The 18,026-nt window shown below is 42.6% G+C and overlaps 1 protein-coding gene across 1 annotated transcript; it reads left to right on the forward strand.

Moving 5' to 3' along the window:
- Positions 1-4,411: 4,411 nt before the first annotated feature.
- Positions 4,412-7,496, forward strand: LOC117438022 (myosin-9-like). The gene is made up of 2 exons (XM_034073380.1): positions 4,412-6,617; positions 6,904-7,496. The coding sequence occupies exons 1-2, from the start codon at positions 4,445-4,447 to the stop codon at positions 6,978-6,980; spliced, it is 2,250 nt and encodes a 749-aa protein (XP_033929271.1). The 5' UTR covers positions 4,412-4,444; the 3' UTR covers positions 6,981-7,496.
- The last annotated feature ends 10,530 nt before the right edge of the window (positions 7,497-18,026 follow it).

An 18,026-nucleotide genomic window follows, 5' to 3' on the forward strand; every position in this document is an offset into this window, starting at 1 on the left:
CCTTGTGGAACAAGATGATATAGAAAATGTGGTCACTAACATTGTCAATCCAGCATCCTTTTGCAGGAACAATCGACAGAACCACTAACACAAGGCTGCTTGGCCACCATAGAGGCTGTATATTTGAGCTGACCAGACTTGAAAGAAAAACCTCTGGAAGATGCTGATTCTTGGTTTACTGATGGTAGTAGCTTCATGAAAAATGGTAAATGAAAGGCAGGATATGCCATTAACACCACTTCACAGGTAACAGGGGCTAAACCTTTACCCTCGAATACCTCTGCCCAGAAGGCAGAAATAATAGCGTTAACGAGAGCCCTGGAATTGGCTAAAGATAAAAGGATAAATATTTGGACTGATTATGCACATGGTGCTATCTGGAAAGAATGAGGACTTTTGAACAAACATGCTACAGCAATTCTACAGTTACTGGAGGCTGTTCAGCTACCTGAAGAAGTAGCTATTATGTACTGTAAAGGACATCAACAAGGTAACTTTGATCAGGAAATTGGAAATAATTTGGCCAATTTTGAAGCCAAACGAGCAGTTGAACAATCACAAATCATGTCTTTTATCCCTGATGGCAAACTAACAATTGAAAAATCTAAACCTAGGTATTCAAAAGAGGACAAAAATTGATTGAGGATCTAAAAGGACAGGAAAATAAAGAAGATTGGGTTCAGATACCTGATGGGTGAATTGTAATCTCCTATAACCAACTCTGGAAGTTAGTTCAGGGAGAACATAATAAAACTCATTGGGGTAGCAACTCTTTATATAAATATTTAGACAAACAAATTGTAGGAAGAAATCTATACACCACAGTTCAATCAGTGACAAAACAATGTCAGCTATGTCTTAAGAATAAGCATAAAACTGAAAATAGAAATCAAATTGGGACAATTGTGAGAGGAAGTTGCCTGGGACAGCAGTGACAAATAGATTTTTCTGAATTATCAAGAAAAGGGGGTTATCGATATTTGTTGGTGTTAACAGATACTTTTTCTGGCTGGCCAGAAGCATTCCCTTATAGGATAAATAATGCAAGACAACTGATTAAAACATTATTTAATGAGATAATACCTTGCTTTGGAGTACCAGCGGCAATTTCTTCCAACCGAGGTTTGCAGTTTAGTGCAAACTTGTTACAAGAAATTAGCAAAAATTGGGAATTGATTGGCAATATATGTTCCATACAGGCCTCGGGCCAGTGGGCACGTAGAAAAGATAAACCATCTGATCGAACAACAAATTAGTAAAATATGTCAGGAAATGAAACTATATTGGTACCAAGGTTTACCACTGGCTCTATTAAGAATTCGAAATAACCTCAGTCGAAAGAAGAGGTTAGCTCATTTGAAATTCTATATGGAAGACCATAACAGTCCCAGTTTAAAGGAGAAAGTCTTCAGGAAGTGGGGGAAGGCTATCTCCGACAGTTTTTGGTCAATCTGGGAAAAGAATTGGAGGAGATAAATAAGAGAGTAGCAGGGACAAGAGCAAGAGGTTTGGATTATCCGATTCACCTTTTCAGATCTGGAGACTGGGTTTATGTTAAGAATTTTTCAGGAGATCCTCTACAGGAGAACTGGAGTGGACTGTACCAGATATTGCTGACCACCTTTACAGCAGTGAAGATAAAGGAACAACCTGCTTGGATACATTATTCAAGAATAAAGAAAGCACCAGAACCAGAGAACACATGGCAGATCGAACCTTCAGGACCCTTACGTATGAAATTGCGTCGGTCATAATTTGGACTCATATGATAACTGGTGCACAAGCTTGAGACCAGAATTTATACCTGAAATTTATGCAAAATGTTACTGAAGTTTTTAATCATAGTGACTGTTGGGTGTGTGCACAGTTGCCTAAATCAGGAGAAAGCCTGAAACTCCCATCAATTGGAGTTCCAATTCCTAACACTGTTTCATGGACAAATCTGTGGGTGAACACTAGCAATTTGTATTCAAAGGAAAGGTTAAAATTTGGAATAGTTAATCCTAATCCAGGCAATAAATATTACAACTGTGCACAAAGATGTATTACACCAGGAACCAGGGTAGGAAAATATACTTGCTTAAATGCCACAGATGTAGGTCACCATTCAAATTATAGATGGTATTGTAGTTCAGTGGTGACCCGTTCCTAAAGGGAAAGGATGGTATTGGTTATGTGGAGAAAATGCTTATAAGACTTTACCCCTCAACTGGAAAGGGGCAGGCACCTTAGGTGCTATAATACCCAATTTTACTATTATCGACAGGTATCCTTCCGGAACCTGGATTAGAAGTTTTGTTAAACGGATTAAGCGAAGGTTTAACACTATTACTGAACGGCACACTGCATTTCATAGTTTTGTGAGAGGGCTAATTCCATCTTTGGGAGTAAGTGAATTAGAGAAAGCAATTATAAATATCTCAGCAACCATAGAGGAAATGGAAAGTAAAGACATTGATATAATGCAGGCAGAACAACAAAACATAACGAGCCTATCTAAAGTGGTATAAAACCGAATGGCTCCAGACATGTTATTGGCACCACAAGGAGGAGTTTGTTCCATAATCAATGAAAGCTGTTGTTCCTACATAGACCAAAGTGGCAGAATTGAAACATATCTGGAGGAAATTTGGAAACAAACTAAGATTGTTGGGGGTCGAGCATGGGCGCTTTAACAGGCTTGCAGCAAGCTGTGAGAAAGTGAACCTCTGGCCCCAGGCTGGAAGAGGAAGCGTCAAGGTCAGCAAAACAGGAGCGCAATAACAAGATGCCAGAAGCATGATGTAACGCTAAGCTGAAGCGAAGGTGTGAAACCAATCAGGAGAGGCAAAGTGGAGCGTGTACCTCTCGCGGGCAAAGTGAAGCAGCCAATCAAGTAATGCGTGATTGCGTGTAAGACAGTATATTAAGAGCAGCCTTGTAATCAATAAACGGAGCTTTTGTGAACTTACATCGTATCGGTGTTTTCTCCCCTCCACCTGGCCGCGGCATTCTGGTGACCCCGACGTGATACCAGGAGAGAGAGAGACCGCGGACGAGAGAAGGTGGAGATCCCGGCTGCCCGAGAGAGGCAGGCTGTCCGAGAGAGGCAGGAAAGGAGCTCAAATTACGTGGCCACGGCTGACCGGTGAGTCAGGCAGACTGCGGTCTGGTTCGGGATGGGTTCCGCTGTATCAGCGATAGAAAAGGCTACGATAGAGGGATTGCTATGCGTAGCGAAGAAAACAGGGTACTCGATACCCCGACAGGAACTTGTGGACTTTTTGTTTTGGTGCCGGAAAAGGGGGTTGTTAGAAAATACGGCACAGTTATTTTCCAAAGATCTATGGCGTAAGATAGGAGAAGAATTGTGGGAGAGCGTTCAGACAGAGCATAAAGGGGCGAAGGAATTAACACGCACTTACCGCTCCATTAAGCTCATGATTGATCAAATGCATGCAGAGGCGGAAATCGCAGCTGCGTCGAAGGGTGCCTTGAGTGAGAGTACGAAAAACTCGGACTTGGGGGAAACGGACTTAATCGAGTGGGGCCCCCTCCCTGATCCAGTGCCCCCCCGTACCTCCCCTGAGAAAACAAAAATTGCTGCACCAGTGCATAAGAAGGGGGAGTTTGATGACTTAATTATCCCCTGGGACCCCTCAGATGAGTTGCCCACGCAACCATCTGCACCCCCTGAGCCAGAACCTATGGAGGTACTGCCCGAAAATGTACCCTTGCCGTCTGACGAACTACAAAAAGAATCGCCTTATGCTGAACTTGTGAAAGAACTAAGGCAACAGCGCCACCAAATGGCAAGGTTAATGATAGCTGTGAAAAATTTAGACAAGGATGGTGATACGGGTAAAAAGAAAGAAATGTATAAAAAAGCCATGGAGGCAATTAAAGAAGGAATCAAGAATATTGAAAGACAGTTGGACCAAAAGGAGAAATTAGACGCCGGGGGACGAGAAGGGATCAAGAGGGCAATTAGACAGGGAAAGCTAACGATTAAAGAAGGTCATGAAAAAATAAAACGCTTGTATGGAGCAGGGGAAGGATTAACAGAAAAAGAAAAAAGAGACTTACAGGATGATTTAGATGAAGGAATGTTAGAGGACGAGAGGGCAAAGGGGTATATCCCTAAAAGAGTAAACGAATATATCCCTACAGATCATTCTTTTGACATGGGGCAGAGATGGAAAGGAGTTATCACACAAGCTAATTTGAATGGGGAGGTTACTTTAGAACCATTAATATCTGCTCCAGTACGGGTTACACAGAATGGAGCAGAATGGACACCTTTAGACTGGAATTTGGTCTCAAAATTACAACAAAGTGTTATGGCCTACGGAGCCACTAATTCGGCTGTACGAAGACAGATGACAGCCTTTATGAAATACCAGGAGCTTGTTCCTGCCGATATTAGATTGCTTATGGAAACTCTCCTGGGGCTACGGCTTTTACAATGTTTCTGGTAAAGTGGCAGGAACGCTTAGAGCTAAAACAACTAGAGTTTAAGGCTGAAGACTCCAACCTGCTTGAGATCAAGGCTGGAGATGCCAACCTGCTCAAGATTAAGACTGGAGACTCCAACCTACTAGAATTTAAGGCTGAAGATGCCAACCTACTACAGACAGCAACAGAGACAGAGGTTAATGAGGTGCTGAGGAGTACAAGCCCTGAGAAAAATGAAGCATTAGAAGCCCAGCAACAGATGTCCTTGTTTCAGAACCGTATCAGAGAGCAAAATGCACATTTGGAGATGCTGCGTGAGAAAGCACATGACCTGGAAGTACAGCTTGAGTCTTCTCAAAAGAATGCCAAAGATAAAGAAAATACATTTGCCCAAATGGAAGAGAATATAGAAGATACAATTCAACAGCTATGCGAAAGCACGGAAGAAAAAGAACAAGATGTTAAAAGTCTCCAAGATCTAGTGGCATCAGAAAGGTTGTCTGTATTACAATGTGCCCTTTCTGTCCGGGACTCAGAAATAAGAGAATTGAAAAATGAAATAGCTTTATGCAAAATGAAAGAACAACAACATGTTGAAGAACTGACAATCAGCCATGAGAAGGATATTTGCAGACAGTTGGAGAACTTGAGGGCTGAGCTGGAGAAGTGCCACAGAAGGGAAATTGCAGAAGCCAAGCAGGTATATGAAGAAGAAATGGTTTTGAAATATAAGAATGAACTTGAAAAGCTAAAAAGAGAGCTCTGTGCTCTGAATTCTGAAGAGCATGTTCAGACTTTGAATGGCATAATAATTGACTTAAATAAGAGTCTTCATGAGTCTGAAGTTAATAAAGAATCTTTGAGGAAGAGACTTGAGAACCAACAGGAAGACTTTGAGAGAGAAAAATCTGAAATTGAAACTAAATACAAGGGTTTGATTGATGGGCTTAAGTTGCAACTTTCTGATGCAGAAGAGCAGCTCAAGGAAGCTGAGCAATATAAACAAGTAAAACAGTCCTCGCGTGGAAAGATTCAGAAACTGAATTCTCTCATCAAGGAATTAAATGAGAAGCAACTTTATGAGGCTAAAGCCACTACAGATGTAAGGCAAAAGCCTGATGAAGACAATGTCTCCAATAAAAAGGTAATGACTTTGAGGGAAAACCAGATTTTACCAGAGATGAGAGCAGAATTTGATGCGATGTGGAATGAGCCACACCAGTTGACAGGTGAAGATGAGCTAGTTCATGAAGAACTAGAGTTCCAGTATGGCTTTGGAGTAGGCTCCTCAAGGGATCCATTAGCAGAAATCAAGAATTCAGAGGTCACAGAGAATAATGAAAACGGTGAAGGTGATGACTCTCTTAAAGTAATTGAGACAAAAATTGAGCAACAACAGGTTTATAGATATGACCCTGAATATCCAGTTATGGTTTTGGTTTATGGATCACAGCAATACAGATCTGCTATTATAGCGCAACAAATTGAAAAACACTTAGCGATCCTAGAATGGGTTTTCCCATCGTATCAGCCTTCTGCATCTGTTACCACGCTCCAGGATTATATTGGGTCCCTATTGTTAAAAGCCAAAGAACGTGTCAGGTTGGTGTTTGGTGTTGATCCTTCTGTATTTGTACTACCTTGGAAAACTACTGATTTAATCCAAGAATGGTCATTATGTTCTATGACCTTTGCTCTTGCAGTTAATGGGGTACAATTGTCAACACATTATCCCTCTCATCCGCTGTTTCAAACAACCTCTATTATAATGAGAGGGCCTATTGTGAAACAAAAACCTATATCAAATGCACTTACTGTATTCACTGATACCAGTGCACGTACTGGGAAATATGGCTTCGCATGGCAAGACAATCAAAATTGGAAACTAAAGATATGGACTGACACAGGACAATCAGTGCAAATCTTAGAACTACAAGCCATTGTTGAAACCTTAAATTGGTTTTCCTCACAAGCCTTAAATATTGTATCCGATTCAGCATATGCAGTCAGTGTAGTCAATCGTATTGACTGTCCAAAAATAGGTAAAATTGGAACATTGGAAATTGAAGAATTGGTAATTCGCCTAAAGGGTATAATTCAAGAACGTAAGGAGCCCATCTGGTGCTGCCACATGCGAAGTCATACCAACTTACCTGGTATCTTTTCCCAGGGTAATGCTGTAATTGACCGAGCGGTTGCAGGACTAGTCGTGCTACGGAACTTTGAAGCGGCTCGTCAGTCACATGAGTTTTTTCATCAATCCTCAAGAGGTCTACAGCAGGAATTTGGACTATCTAGGTCTCAGGCTCGAAATATTGTCGCAGCCTGCCCTGATTGCGCCCGTATTGCTCCATTACAACAACATGGAGTTAACCCGCGAGGCTTAGGCCCAAGAAAAGTGATGACCCACCTCGATGGGTCCCAGCTAAATGGGTAAAACCGTGGCTGGAAAAGAAGGGAGATTCTGAGGAAACGAGAGGACAGCAGACGGTGTCTTAATAAACTATTTGTGGAATCTAGCTAGGGAACTTTTGGAAGAAAACTGAAATGAAGATATTAGGTCTGGCAGCACCTGTGGTTCTGATGGAACAGGGAACTATGATGTCACATAACATGGATCATCGGCAAAACATGTGGGTAACATGGGTTAATGAGATAGGGCAGGATTCCTTTTGTTTATCTATAGCAACCCCATCTGATCCATTTCGAACATGTTTGATTGGAGTCCCTCCGGTATCTCACAAGACCTTTATAGATATGGCTGACCACTTCTTCCAACACAGGCTGGCCACCTGTGTTGGAACGAGTGTGCATTTTAGTCAGTATAAAAGCCCAAGCCTCACGTGATGTGAGGGAGGCAGAGCCTCTGTGGGGACGCCCGCTAAGGTTGAGCCTGCCACCTTGCACTGCGATGATGCTTCTTGGAGCTGGTTTCTTAATAGTCTTTACAAGATCCTTGTACCACGTCCTGTATGTGGGACTGTGCAGTGGGAGCAATGATTGTCCGGATTTTGTGTTTCAAATATTGTAGTTCTGTGGAGAGTGTATGTGGGATCCCATATATGCATATATGTGTGTTTGTGTGTGTGTGATGAGGGCAGACAGTGTTCTGTATATTTTTTGTTGTCAGGTTCATGTAAAAAGTTTTAACAGGTAGCAGTTCAACATTTTGGGCAAGAAAGGGTCAATGCATAAGTGCAGCAGGTATTTATGGTTGACCACCTAAAAAAAAAAAAAAAAAAAAAAAGGGGGGGGAGTGTAATGATGGAGCAAACTCCTTGACTGTTAACACTGTACAGTTTACTTCTGCAGCTGCTTTACATCCTTCACAATCTTTCTGATCATTCTGAATCTATTCACAAGAAATTGTTTGAACTTAAAGAAAATACTGTAGAAACAAATCCTATAGACTCTTGGTTAAAATCGTTAGGAATAAGTAGTTGGTTAAGGAGTTTAATCATGATGTTTAGTGGACCAATAATGATTATGTTGTTAATTTTGTTTTTTGGACCTTGTTTGTTACAATGTACTATGCAACGCATGCAGCAGATGACGAACGCCTTATTTGAAAAAAGAGGGGGAGATGTTGGGGGTCGAGCATGGGCGCTTTAACAGGCTTGCAGCAAGCTGTGAGAAAGTGAACCTCTGGCCCCAGGCTGGAAGAGGAAGCGTCAAGGTCAGCAAAACAGGAGCGCAATAACAAGATGCCAGAAGCATGATGTAACGCTAAGCTGAAGCGAAGGTGTGAAACCAATCAGGAGAGGCAAAGTGGAGCGTGTACCTCTCGCGGGCAAAGTGAAGCAGCCAATCAAGTAATGCGTGATTGCGTGTAAGACAGTATATTAAGAGCAGCCTTGTAATCAATAAACGGAGCATTTTGTGAATCTACATCGTATCGGTGTTTTCTCCCCTCCACCTGGCCGCGGCATAAGATATTTCATGAGATGGCCGTGGATGACACCTCCTGTGGTTTCGAAGAAATATGGAAAAAAGTTAACTTCATGGTTACCAAATCTCTCCTGGTTGAGGCAACTGATTGCAAGAATATTGATGTTAATTATTTTAATATTGATTACTTCTGGTATGATACAATGTTCCCTCTGGTGTTGTAAACTATCTATGATAAATTATGAAGTTTGGAAAAGGAATAAAATTAAGCACCGAGTAGAAATGGGAAATTATTTCAAAGGACTTTTGATGGTAATGGTAATATATAAAATGTTGCAAAAGAATTTGCAAAAGGACAGAAAAAGGGGGGAATTGAAACAAGGGGAACACAAAATCACAAAATGGAATTTATAAACCTTTAGAATTAGTTTTAAGCAATGTTAAGTTCAATGGCTTTGTAACAGTAGCAGTGGAAAATTACTGAGGTGCATAATACATAGAAAAAATAGAGTACAGATAGAGAACATACTGGCACAAGATAAATCGTTATAGTTGATGTGGTCTTAAGAAAAACAGTCTAGAAAAACAGGATGCAGGGATAAGGAGTATCTGGGAATAGCAGGTGTCTGGGATAGGCTGCGGGTAAACTAACTGATAAGTAGGAGGATAGAGGGATTATTATGTCTCTGGTGCTAGCGAACCAATTAATCTGGTATAAGCATCTACTGCGCGTGCTTCAAAGGCTGTCAGAAGTGATGAAGATTGTTGGAAGAAGTAAACGACCCTCAGAGACCACCACCACAATTCTGTACGCATGCGGGGAGCTTTCTGGAAAATGATGTAATCCATACGTAGCCTCATGAATATGTATGTATGCCCAGGGACTATATAAGGATGGCTTGTGTAGCAATAGAGGGACACACGTTAGGAGGAGTTATCCCCCGTGTCTCCCGGTGCCGCAATGAAGAATACCTGCTTGTCAGCTTGAAACCTTTGTTGGCGAGTTTGTTCCTGGAGTTTTCTCTGAATCAATTTAGAAACTACTGTTAATCATTTAACAGAAAATTTATGTTGTTTTGGACTGCAAATGGCCCATAAAAATACAAAGAATGCCACCCTGGAAATATTTGGGGTGGGTGCTAAGCGAAAGAACAGTAAAGCCTCAGAGGCTAAAACTGGCTAACAAAATCCCAAATTTGAATGATTTACAGAAGCTCTTAGGTACTATTAATTGGGTGCATCCTATGTTGGGTATTACTAATGCTGACTACGAACCACTCTTTGATTTGTTACGAGGGACTCAGACTTGAATTCTCCTTGTCAGCCTACCCCTAAAGCTATTGACGCTTTTAATATAATGACTCAAAAAATTGAGGTGCTACAGGCAGATAGAGTGCATTTATACTTCCCATTTTCTCTGCTCGTTGTTAATATGCAACAAAGGCCATTAGGAGTCATATGCCAAATCGACAGTAACTCTGTTTACTTTTTGGAATGCGTTTTTTTACCACATACTCAGAGAAAGACTGTGACAGAACTGTTAGATATGATTGTTGACTTAATCATCAAAGGCCGTATGAGGGTTCAGCATTTAACAGTCAATGACCCTGCAGAATTGTATTTACCATTAACTGCAACAAACTTTCAGTTCCTTTTTGCTCAGTTTGTTTCTTTCCAAATAGCATTAGCAGACTTTACAGGAAAAACTTTTTATGGTACTCCAAAACAAATTGCTAAAATCTTTTTCAGATTTTGATCTACAGGAGTGATTTGTAATTCAAATGCAACCCATTAAGGATGCTAAACCATTTTTGATGATGTCTCTGGAAAAACTGGCAAAGCCACTGTAGTTTGGTTTGAAAATGATTCCTGGCAATCCTCTGTTATACATGTGGATGGCTCTATGCCACTCGTTGAAATTGCTGCAGTCTTACATGGGCTACAGTTCATGTTCCCTGCAGAATCCTTAAATATTGTTTGTGATTCAGAATATGTCGTTTGATTGTTACCATGCCTTCCTTTTGGTGCGTTAAAAGAAATCAATAACCGTGAACTTTTTGACATTTTGCTGAAGCTAAAACATTGTTTGGAAACTAGGAATCATTCTGGCTTTATTGGACGTATTAGATCACATTCCAACCTGCCTGGCCCTTTAACTGTGTGTAATGACATAGCAGGCTCCTTGAGTGTTAACTCTGTGCAGTTTACTTCTGCAACTGCTTCACATTCCTTTTTTCATCAGAATGCCTCTGCTTTAAAGAAACAGTTTAACCTGTCTTCTTCTCAGGCAAAGAAAATTGTCAGGTCTTGCCCTGACTGTCAGTCAACAGCTCAATCCTCATTTGCCATGGGTGTAAATCTTTGTGGCTTAAAGGCGAATGAGATTTGGCAAACAGATGTTACACACATTGCTTCATTAAGTGCCTTTAAATATGTGCATGTGTCGACACATTTTCACATATGATTTCAGCCTCTGCCCATAAAGGAGAGAAGGCTCGTGATGTTATCCAACATTTAGCACGTGCATTTGCTACCTTAGGAGTTCCTTCCCAGTTGAAAATGGATAACGTCCCTGCATTATCACGATTTTTACAGCAATGGGGTGTCATGCATGTCACTGGTATTCCCCACTCCCCTACAGACCAGGGGACTGTGGAAGGAACTCACGCTGTTCTGAAATCCATGATACAAACACAAAAAAGGGGGAATATGGTCCCTCAAGAACAATTAAACAATGCTATCTATACATTGAATTCTTTAAATTGCACTTAATCTTCCATGAATACTCCTGCCACTGCAGTACAACGACATTTTGGAGCTGATAGTCCACCTTCAGAACGTGCTAAAGTATAGTATTGTGATCCTTTGGGCCCGCAGAAATGGGAAGGGCCTGCCACGGAAAGGACTCAGTCAGAGATCAATATGATCAGACAAAAAGCCCTTTATTACAAAGCATTAACTCCTTATATACTATTGCCTACACACACCTACATCAATTTGGCATATCATGACTGGATACTTGTCTTGAAGACCCTTAGTGACTAACATATAATTGGTTAAGCACAGGTGTGAGAACTTGACCTTGAACACTTGCCAACAGTCCACAGTTCTCATAAGTCAGTGAATTCCAGCTTCTTCTTATCTTGCTTGCTTAGGCTTGCTTGGGCCTCCCACGGCCTTGCTGTATCCCTCAGAGTTATTCAGAGCTCATGTACCAAATATCCATTCTCCTGTGAGAACACTGTCTCCACAAGGGCCTGTGGAACTGATAACCTGGGGGAGGGGTTATGCTTGTGTCCTCCTACCCACAGGTCCGCGGTGGCTGCCTGCAAAGTTTGTCAAGCCATACCATGAGCTGAACAGACAAGTTAAAGAACCCAATGCCTCAGATGCAGGAGCTGACCTTGAAGACCCCGAGTAGAATGAGACAGAGGAAGAGAAAAAGACATGATTCGTAAAACATCACTTGGGGCAACTGAAAAGTCTCTATAACCAGACCATGTTTAACAACTCAAATATGTGTGCTTGCAACATAGCTATTATTAGAGGCTGTGATTGTGTGTATAAATCACCTGTATTAGTAGCCAGTTGCTAATAAGAAACTACAACATGTATCGTAGTGTAACTTCAACCCTTTTTGGTATGGATTTGTCACTTGTAAAAGAGATGTTAGAGCATGCAATTTGCAGCAGCTGCTAGAAAATGCTAAGGCAGAAGCTAGAAAATTCCTAATAACTGTACATCATGATGGAAGTGCTATAAAACAGGTAATGGAATGAATTAAGAGGGTGGGAGAACACCACTGGTAGGAAATTTCTTTGGTTAGTCACTCACTGCCATGAGCATCTTCAAAGCGCTGCTACACCCTGTAGTAGTTATACTGCTAATGCAAATCTGTGTGTGCTTTGCCATGATAGCAACTTGTTACTTGATGAGGCAGGTGAAACTCTGCATTGACAACAGGGTGCAAAAACGGATGTTGACCAAGCGCCTGCTACCACAGTCAAGGGCAAGACTGGGTTGGCCTCTGGGTTTGTCACCAAGAAAAACCTTTATCTCTGCTGCTGGCTGTAACCCAGCAGGCATGGAGCGGTGGGGACACATGCCATGCCAGACCTTGATGTGAGGGATGGCCTCCTCTGTTATAAGAGGGCCATCCAGGAGGGAAGGGCAGGCCAAGCAGCCTGTGGTTGGCACGAGAGATGATTTAGTCCAAATCCCCTGCTCAAGCAGGGTCATCTAAAGCAGGTTTCATCATCCTCAAAGTAAAAAAGCAAAAGTTAACATAAGTAACTATTATAAGTAATAATAATATAATAAGCAACTATTGTATTTGAACTTTCCATCTTTATGCTAATGTCAAGAAACTGCTCTTGTGTGATTTAAGACTCCTCAAGTAGAGAAGGGGATAAGGAAAGTCAAGGACTGTGTTTTTGGAAGTAACAGCATCGATCTCCTGGTTCCCAAGACTCCCGGTACATCTGGCCAACGCATTGGTGAGATCTTGTCTTTGGAACCTGGACATCACCGCTTTGCTTTATTTTTCCTCCATGTCATCTAGAGAATTGTTGCCAAATTGCAAAGAATCGAAGCCAAAGTATCGTGCAAAACAAAAAAGGGGGAAATGTGGGAACTGAAAGCTGTCCTGTTCCCACTATGTGGATAATTAGAGAAGAAGAAGAATTGTTGATAGCGCACCTGGGTCTTGAGTAAGTCAGGGAGTGTATGGGTGCAAGGTCAAGCTGGGAAGCAGCCTGGGAAGTGATTTTTTTTATAGAATGGAATTTATAGCAACTGAAAACAGTCACTGGGAATGATTTAGTTGCTGTTTGGCTTCATGGCTCAGACCCATATCTGTATGCTATATGTTACCATGCTTGAATGAATAAAGTGGAACTAGTTGTGAAAGCAGTGTGTGTGTTTAGCCTCTTTAAATTTGCCTTTACCTTTGCATTTCCCATTGCTTTACCTTTTCCTTGCCTTGCCTATGCCTTTGCCTTGCCTTTGCTTTTTCTTATGCCATTGCCATTGCCTTGCTTTTCCCTTACCTTTTCTTGCCTTGAATAGCCTTGATCTTGCGTTTGCATTTGCCTTTGTTTTGCCTCCCTTTGCGTTTTCTTGCTTTCCTTTCCTTAGCCTTTGCTATTTCCCTATGCCTTTGCCTTTCCTTGATTTGCCTTTTTCTTTGCCTTTGACTTTTTTTTTTGCCTTGACTTTGCTTTGCCTTGTCTTGCCTTTGCTTTTATCTTTGACTTTATCTTTCCTATTTGCCTTGATTTTGCCTTGTCCTGCCTTTCTTATGCCTTTCCCTTTGCTTTTGAAACATCATAGAATCATAGAATAGTTAGGGATGGAAAGGATCTTCATAGTTTCAAAACCCCAGCCAAAGACAGGGACACCTCACACAAAATCATGTCACCCAAGGCTCTGTCCAACCTGGCCTTGAACACCACCAGGGATGGAGCATTCACAACCTCCCTGGACAACTCCTCACCACCCTCACACTAGAGAACTTCTTCCTTATATCCAATCTAAACTTCCCCTGTTTAAGTTTGAATCCGTTATCCCTTGTCCTGTCACTACAAACCCTAATGAAGAGTCCATCCCCAGCATCCCTACAGCCCCCCCTTCAGATACTGGAAGGCTGCTATGAGGTCTCCATGCAGCCTTCTCTTCTCCAGGCTGAACAGCTTTCTCAGCCTGTCTTCATATGGGAGGTGCTCTAGTCCCCTGATCATCCTCATGGCCCTCCTCTGGACTTGTTACAACAGCTCCACATCCTTTTTATATTGAGGACACCAGAACTGCACACAATACTGCAAGTGAGGTCTCATGAGAGGAGAGGGGCAGGATCACCTCCTTTGACCTGCTGCTCATGCTCCTTTTGATGCAGCCCAGAATACAGTTGGCTTTCTGGGCTGCAGGCGCACACTGCCAGTTCATGTCCAGTTTCTCATCGACCAACACCCCCAAGTCCTTCTCTGCAGGGCTGCTCTTAATCTCCTCTCTGCCCAACCTGTAGCTGTGCCTGGGATTGCTCCGACCCAGGTGTAGGACCTTGCACTTGGCATTGTTAAACTTCATGAGGTTGGCATCAACCCCCCTCACAAGCATGTCAAGGTCCCTCTGGATGGCATTCCTTCCCTCCAGCATATCAACCAAACCACACAGCTTGGTGTCATCGGCAAACTTGCTGAGGGTGCACTCAATCCCACTGTCCATGTCACTGACAAAGATGTTGAACAAGACCGGTCCCAACACCGATCCCTGAGGGACACCACTCGTTACTGGTCTCCAGCTGGACATTGAGCCATTGACTACAACTCTTTTCATGCAGCCATCCAGCCAGTTCTTTATGTGCTGAGTGGTCCACCTATCAAACTGATGTCTCTCCAATTTAGAGACAAGGATGTCGTGTGGGACAGTGTTGAATGCTTTGCAGAAGTCCAGGTAGATGACATCAATTGCTCTACCCCCACCTATCAGTTCCATAGGCCCATCATAGAAGGCCACCAAATCGGTCAGTCAGGATTTACCCTTAGTGAAGCCATGCTGTCTGTCACCAAAGACCTTGTTGTTTTTCATGTGCCCTAGCATGTCTTCCAGGAGAATCTGCTCCAAATTTTGTCAGTCACAGAGGTGAGACTGACTGGTCTGTAGTTCCCTGGGTCATCTGTTTTCCCCTTCTTGAAAATGGGGGTCATATTTCCCTTTTTCCAGTCATCAGGAACTTCACCTGACTGCCATGATTTTTCAAGTATGATGGCCAGTGGCTTTGCAACTTCATTTGCCAGCTCCTTCAGGACCCATGGATGGATTTCATTTTACTTTGAGGGTGATGAAACCTGCTTTAGGTGACCCTGCTTGAGCAGGGGATTTGGACTAAGCCATCTCTCGTGCCAACTACAGGCTGCTTGGCCTGCCCTTCCCTTCTGAATGGCCCTCTTATAACAGAGGAGGCCATCCCTCACATCAAGATCTGGCATGGCGTTTGTCCCCACCTCTCAACGCCTGCTGGGTTGCAGCCAAAAGTGGAGCTAAAGGTTTTTCTTCAGGACCCACGGATGGATTTCATCAGGTCCCATGGACTTGTGCACATACAGGTTCTTAAGATGGACTTGAATCAGATCTTCTCCTACAATGGGCTTAAGGTCTTCATCCTCACAGTCCCTCCTTCTGCCTTCCAAGGCTTGGGTGGTGTGTATGGAACATTTGCAGTGAAGACTGAGGCAAAGTCGTCATTAAGAACCTCAGCATTCTCCAAATCCAGGGTATCCAGTGCTCCTGATAGCTTCCAGAGAGGGCACACGTTGTCCCTAGTCTGTCTTTTATTGGCAGTGTACCTGTAGAATCCCTTCTTGTTACCTTACACATCCCTAGCCAAGTTAATTCTAACTGAGCCTTAGAATTCTAACTGTGCCTTTCCCTTTGCCTTTGCCTTTTGCCATTGCCTTTCCCTTTCCTTTGCCTTTCCTTTGTCTTTCCTTTGCCTTTTCCTTGCATTCCCTTTCCTTTGCCTTCCATTCCCTTTTCCTTTGTCTTGCCTTTTCCTTTCACATTGCCTTTGCCTTCCATTCCCTTTCCTTTGCCTTGCCTTTTCCTTTTGCTTTCCCTTTGCTTTTCCCTTTCTCTTTTCTTTGCCTTTACCTTTGCCTTTCTCTTTGCTCTGCCTTTCTCTTTGCATTTCTCTTTACCTTTGTTTGTGCATTTATTTTGCCTTGTATTACCTTTGCCTTTGCCTTGCCTTTCTTTTAGCTAATGTTTGCCCTTTCCTTTACATTTGGCTTTGTATTTGCCTGGCCTTGCCTTTGCCTTTGCCTTCACCTTTCTTTTTCCCTGTCCTTTCTTTGTCTTGCCTTTCCTTTGACTTTGCCTTTGCTTTTGCTTTTGCCATTGCCTTTCTTTTGTCTTTGTCTTTGCCTTTGCCTTTCCTTTGCCTTTGCATTTCCTTTGCCTTCACGTTTGCCTTTCCCTTTCTTTGCCTTTTCCATTCCTTGTTTTGCTTTGCCTATGACTTTGCCTTTCCTTGCCTTGCCTTTGTCTTTTCCTTTGCCTTTGTTTTGTCTTGTCTTGCCTTACCTTGCCTTTTCCTTTGACTTGTCTTGCCTTATCTTGCCTTTGCCTTTGATGTTGCAGTTGTCTGTGCCTTTGCCTTTCCTTTGTGTTTCCCTTGCCTTGCCTTGTCTTTGACTTTGCCTTTGCTTTTGCCTTTACGTTGCCTTTGCCTTGAATTTGACTTTAACTTTGCCTTGACTTTGCCTTGAATTTGACTTTACCTTTGCTTTGACTTTGCCTTTCCTTTGCCTTTGTCTTGACTTGTCTTACATTTGCCTTTGCCTTTGCCTTTCCTTTGCCTTTGTCTTGACTTGTCTTACCTTTGCCTTTGCCTTTCCTTTGCCTTTGCCTTTGCCTTTCCTTTGTGTTTCCCTTGCCTTGCCTTGTCTTTGACTTTGCCTTTCCCTTGACTTTGCCTTTGGGTTTGCCTTGCCTTTGGCTTTGCCTTGCTTTGTCTTACCTTTGCCTTTCCTTTGCCTCTGCCTTGCCTTGTCTTACCTTTGCCTTTGACTTTCCTTTGTCTTTCATTTGCCTTGCCTTGCCTTACCTTTGCCTTTGCCCTTCCCCTTCCTTTCCCTTGCCTTGCCTTACCTTTGCCTTTGGCTTTCCTTTGCCCTTTCCTTTCCCTTCCCTTCCCTTTTTTTTTTCCCTTGCCTTGTCTTTGTCTTGACTTTGGCTTTGCCTTTGCCTTTCCTTTGTGTTTCCTTTGCCTTGCCTTGTCTTTGCCTTTGCCTTATTATTGCCTTCGCCTTTGCCTTTGCCTTGACTTTACCTTTACTTTGACTTTGTGTTTACCTTTGCCTTTGCCTTTCCTTTGTGTTTCCCTTGCCTTGCCTTGTCTTTGACTTTGCCTTTCCCTTGACTTTGCCTTTGGGTTTGCCTTGCCTTTGGCTTTGCCTTGCTTTGTCTTACCTTTGCCTTTCCTTTGCCTCTGCCTTGCCTTGTCTTACCTTTGCCTTTGCCTTTCCTTTGTCTTTCCTTTGCCTTGCCTTGTCTTACCTTTGCCTTTGCCTTTCCTTTGTCTTTCCTTTGCCTTGCCTTGTCTTTGACTTTGCCATTGACTTTCCTTTGTCTTTCCTTTGCCTTGCCTTGTCTTTGACTTTCCTTTGTCTTTCCTTTGCCTTTCCTTGTCTTTGACTTTCCTTTGTCTTTCCTTTGCCTTTCCTTTGCCTTGCCTTACCTTTGCCTTTGCCTTTCCCTTTACTTTCCCTTGCCTTGCTTTACCTTTGCCTTTCCCTTTCCTTTCCCTTGCCTTGCCTTACCTTTGCCTTTCCTTTGCCCTTTCCTTTCCCTTCCCTTTTTTTTTTCCTTGCCTTGTCTTTGCCTTGACTTTGCCTTTCCCATGACTTTGACTTTACTTTTGCCTTGACTTTGCCTATGGCTTTGACTTTGCATTGCCTTGTCTTACCTTTACTGTTGCCTTTCCTTTGTGTTTCCCTTGCCTTGCCTTGCCTTTGACTTTGCCTTTGCCTTGACTTTGCCTTTCCCTTCGCCTTGACTTTGCCTTTCCCTTTCCCTTGACTTTGCCTTTCCCTTGACATTGCCTTTCCCTTTGCCTTGACTTTGCCTTTACCTTTGCCATGTCTTTGACACTGGTTTTGCCTTTGCCTTGCCTTGCTTTACCTTTGCCTTTGCCTTTCCTTTGTTTC

Source organism: Melopsittacus undulatus, chromosome W, assembly GCF_012275295.1.
Source record: "Melopsittacus undulatus isolate bMelUnd1 chromosome W, bMelUnd1.mat.Z, whole genome shotgun sequence".
NCBI classification, from domain to species: Eukaryota; Metazoa; Chordata; class Aves; order Psittaciformes; family Psittaculidae; genus Melopsittacus; species Melopsittacus undulatus.